The sequence below is a fragment of the Choloepus didactylus genome, chromosome 5 (assembly GCF_015220235.1).
Source record: "Choloepus didactylus isolate mChoDid1 chromosome 5, mChoDid1.pri, whole genome shotgun sequence".
In the NCBI taxonomy this organism is placed as follows: Eukaryota; Metazoa; Chordata; class Mammalia; order Pilosa; family Megalonychidae; genus Choloepus; species Choloepus didactylus.
In genome coordinates this window covers 148,414,347-148,418,596 of record NC_051311.1, presented here as the reverse complement: position 1 = coordinate 148,418,596, position 4,250 = coordinate 148,414,347, and the positions used below count along the sequence as shown (strand labels likewise).

At 40.6% G+C, this 4,250-nt stretch overlaps 1 gene segment (V, D, J or C); it reads left to right on the top strand.

The window, feature by feature from the left end:
• Positions 1 to 2,158: 2,158 nt before the first annotated feature.
• LOC119535470 lies at positions 2,159 to 2,876 on the top strand. The segment is given in 2 exon segments: positions 2,159 to 2,376; positions 2,488 to 2,876. Coding segments are annotated over 2 exon segments (432 nt in total).
• The last annotated feature ends 1,374 nt before the right edge of the window (positions 2,877 to 4,250 follow it).

Genomic DNA, 4,250 nt, shown 5'->3' with positions numbered 1-4,250 from the left:
TTTGTACACACAAAGCATTTATATGGTTCCAGAGTCAAGAATATAAAATAAGGTACATTCAGAGATTCTAGCTTCCAACCTAATTTTCTCCTTCCTCTTCTCTCCCTCACCCTATAGGTAACAATATTTTTTATTAGTTCCATTGAGTTGATGCATTTTTAATTGATTTAGAAGAATTCTTTCCATTTTAAAGAGAGAAGTGTTTTGTCTGTCATATGTACAGTTCATATTATTCCTATTTGAATTTGATATTTATTTTTCTGTTCTGAGGTACTTAGTTTTTATGCAGTTTGATCAATCATTTTTTTTTCTTTGGCTTTTGGGGTACTTATTTCGTGCCCACACTCCAAGATTACACATAAGGAAAACCACATTATTTTTGTCTAATGTTTTTATTATTTTATTACTTAATGTTTGTATCATTGATGCATCTTGAATTACTTTATATAACAGTTACTGTATAACATTAATAATGCATATGGGTATTTATTCCCTGCTAGTTACCGTACTTAGCATTTTACATGTATTATCTTGTTTAATCCTCTCAGAAACCTGATTCACTAAGTACCATTGAATTTAACAGGCGAGAAATTGAGTTACAGTTAAGTAACTTTTGCAATGTCCAGATTTGTGCATGGTGGAGATTTCAACCCAAGCAATGTGATTCAAAAACTAAGGAGTCATTAATTTAATCTGCATTGTCTTATCTTTAATGAAAGTGGGGATTATTATTTCACAACTTTATTGGCCAGTTTTCTTTTTTCTATTACCTCTTCTTGTTCCTTGCCCATTATTCTATTGGAGTATAAATACTTTTCTTAGTATTTTTCAAGAAGTTTTATATACCATTTTAGGGATGTTAAACTTTATTAAATATGTTAAAAGTATTGACCTTATTGGCCATTCATTTCTTTTTGGCATTTTTTTTTTTTTGGTGAGAATTTATTGAATAATCAATTGAGTAATCAGTTGTTTCCTGATTTGAATGTACAACTTCTTCATACACTAAAATATCATATACATGTAATTCTCTTTCTGGATGGTTATTTTGTTCAACAAATCTCCCTATTCGCATGCCACTACTACATTCATTTTGCTACTGTAGCTTTATAGTTCTTTTTACATTTGGGTGGAGTTAATTTTCTTCTATTATATTTTAAAAAGAATATTTTCTTCATCTGAGTGTGATGGCAAATTTCTCCTTTCTCACTCATAAACTAGATTTCGACCCCAGCGAGCTTTCCCAGGGCATCAGGGCGCTGGAGCCTGCCTCCTGCATGCTGACCTGGGACACGCTTGATTTCAGAGCCGCTCCAGAAGCCGCCTCAGATTTCCTGCTCCTGGTGTTCTCTCAGGCAAAAGGGAAATCACCCGGGATTCCTGCCCTTCTCACAACCCAGCTTTAACTTATGACAGCGGAAAATGAATTCCCTAACAGAGGACAAAACAATGACCCAAGGGGAATATTTCAACATTGTAATATGAATATTGTAAACACATATCCAAATACATTTTAAAAAATGGTAGACTACCAAATAAAATACAGGATGCCCAGTTAAATGTGAAATTCAGATAAAAAACAAATAATCAGTCACTTTTTTAAAACCTGAATGTGGAAACCCTACCAGTTGGGCACTTTTGACTCAAGAATCAATGGAAATCCTCTAAGAACTTGATTTGCACCACCCTCCACCCCCCAATCACATACCTTCCTTTACCTTTTAGGAGAGTCAAATGTACACCAACGTAATTGATCATAATTATTTTTAAAAAGCAGATTCAAAGTTTATTCCATTTGATGTTCGTGCTTGCCTCAAAGATTACTTATAGATGTTGAAAGGATGTGACCTCTCCTGACAAGGCTGGGACAGCCCCAGGGACACATTGAAATGGAACCCAGGGACGCTAGTCTGCTTTAGGACTGCTCGCTGCCCCAGGAACAGGCAAGCTCTATCCACGGTTCAACTACACAGGACACCTGCACTCAACCTGCTTGGAGTTCTGAGCTCTCCGGGCTCCAGGCTCTTTCTTGCAGAGAGGGCTGCTCCCAGCCTGCCTCTAGAGGGCGCTCAGGAGGTGGGTTGAATCAGAGTAAGGGCTCCTCTCCCAGTCCTGTCCCAGCCCCCACCCCTTCTGTACAAATAGCTTGGAGGTCTTCTGACCCAGATGCTCAGCTTCTTCTCCCTGCCTGTGATACCAGTTAGGAAGACAGCTCTTACTCGCTGCCCTTTACTCCAGGGATGACTTTCTTTTTTGGGTAGGATTTGAGTTTTCACAGGGAGTTCTTCTTTCATCATCTGGCTGCCTTTGCTTCTAAAGCCCAAGAGAGGAACATGCTGTGGGCTGTGGCTCTTCTTCTAGCTTTCTTGGCTCCTGGTAAGTGTGTTGCATAGATGCTCATGGGTTGTTTCTTTGAATTATGGATTTTCTTTTAAGGAATTGCTATTACCTCTTCCCTATTACTTTTTTGTGTTGTTCCCATTGCAGCCAGTCACAGTGCTTCCAACTTGGAATGGAGGAGGAGGTCAGTCACCGGGCAGACTGGGGCAACTGTTGAAATCACCTGTGATATTGTTGTACAAACCAGCACCTACCTCCACTGGTACCGACACCTAGAGGGGAAGGCCCCACAACGTCTTCTCTACTACTATCCCCGTTCCTCAAAGTTTTGGATGGACTCGGGAATCAGTCGAGTGAAATATGATGTTTCTGCAGGTAGAGATGAGAGCTACAAACTTAACCTCCATAATCTGGAGGAAAGTGATACTGGTGTGTATTACTGTGTGGTGTGGGACAGGCACGGTGATTCAGACTTCCTCTATCCTGTGCTGAAAACTGCCTGTGGCTGCCGAGAGCAGCCCTGGGCCACAGGGTAGACAGCTGTTTTCTCCTCACTTCCTGGCCCTGACTGCTGTACTCTGAGCGGTAAAACCCCTGAGCTCAAAACCCAGCCTCCACCTTTCCATCTCCCCCTGCTCTGGGCCGCAGTATCCCTGCACCCCACTGCCCCAGGCTGTTCCCACAGACCAAGCTAAGATCTCCAGGCCCTAACCGAGCCTTCTGGCTGAGGGCATAGATCTTTTAACTCTCTAGGGGCTGGGGGAGCCCCATTCTGTCTGCTTCCCAGGACAGTCAAGGTCACATGGGGTTGGTCTGAGAAGGAAGATATTTTGGAGGGTCTATGGGAAGGCTGACTGTGCTGAATCCTTGATCCAATCATTGTCTAGAGATGATGGCTGGCAACATTGTTTATTCATTACTCAGGAGTGTGAAAAATGATGAGATGGAGCCTTTGGATGTCATGAAGTCCTCAAGCTGGTGTCTGTTGGAAAAATGGATATTCCCCTGCCGTGATCAACCAAGGTACTGCTGGCATGAGTGGGAATGAAGGGAAAAATTGATTGTAGAAGATATGCCAACCATTGTCTTCTACTTACACATTCTTCCCAGGGAATCTATCCCTGCCCACTGCCAAAGCTATTCTGTCTAAAACAGAAGTTATTTTAATTTAATTGACTCTCTTAGAATTTCTGCAAATACAGTTATAGCATCTGCAATCCTTCTACATTTTAATTCCTGCAATCCTTCTAACATTTATTCCCTTTTCCATCCTTAATGCATAGGGTAAGACATCCAGTATTATACTTAATAAAAAGCAAGATAACTGGCATTCTTGCCTTAGACCCATTCTCATGAGAAAAGAAATCCTCAATGTTTCATACTTAAGAGTTTCACCACATCAAAACTTTCCATCCATGTGTGTAGTGTGCCTTGTTATTTTTTCAATTTAAATAAGGGGAGAGTATAGCAATCCAACATGTGAGTAAATTTAGGACACCAAAAAAAAAAATAATGAGGTTTATTAAAAATAGTTTAAATAAGAGAAAAAGAAATTTAATGAGTAGTGAGTTTTAGGTCAAGAACACAGAGTGAGGGCTGGCTGCACTGGTGCCCTGTCCAGCTACAAACATGTAGAAGTGATAGATGAAATATTAAAATTAATTAAAATGACACACCTGCCCTAAACATAAAAGGTAAATTTTGTTGGTGCAAAAAACAAAGCAAAAAAAAAAAAAAAAATACCAGGACATAGAATGTGACAGGTTCCTGTGAAGGTGCACAACCCACTGGAAGGCAATTATGTGACACAATGAGTGGGTGGGGGTGGCTGGACTTCAAAGGTTGCCCAGGAGCGCTAGCCAAGAATGCCCCGAGCTTGGCTGATTTCTAGGTCTAGAGGCTGGGTCAGT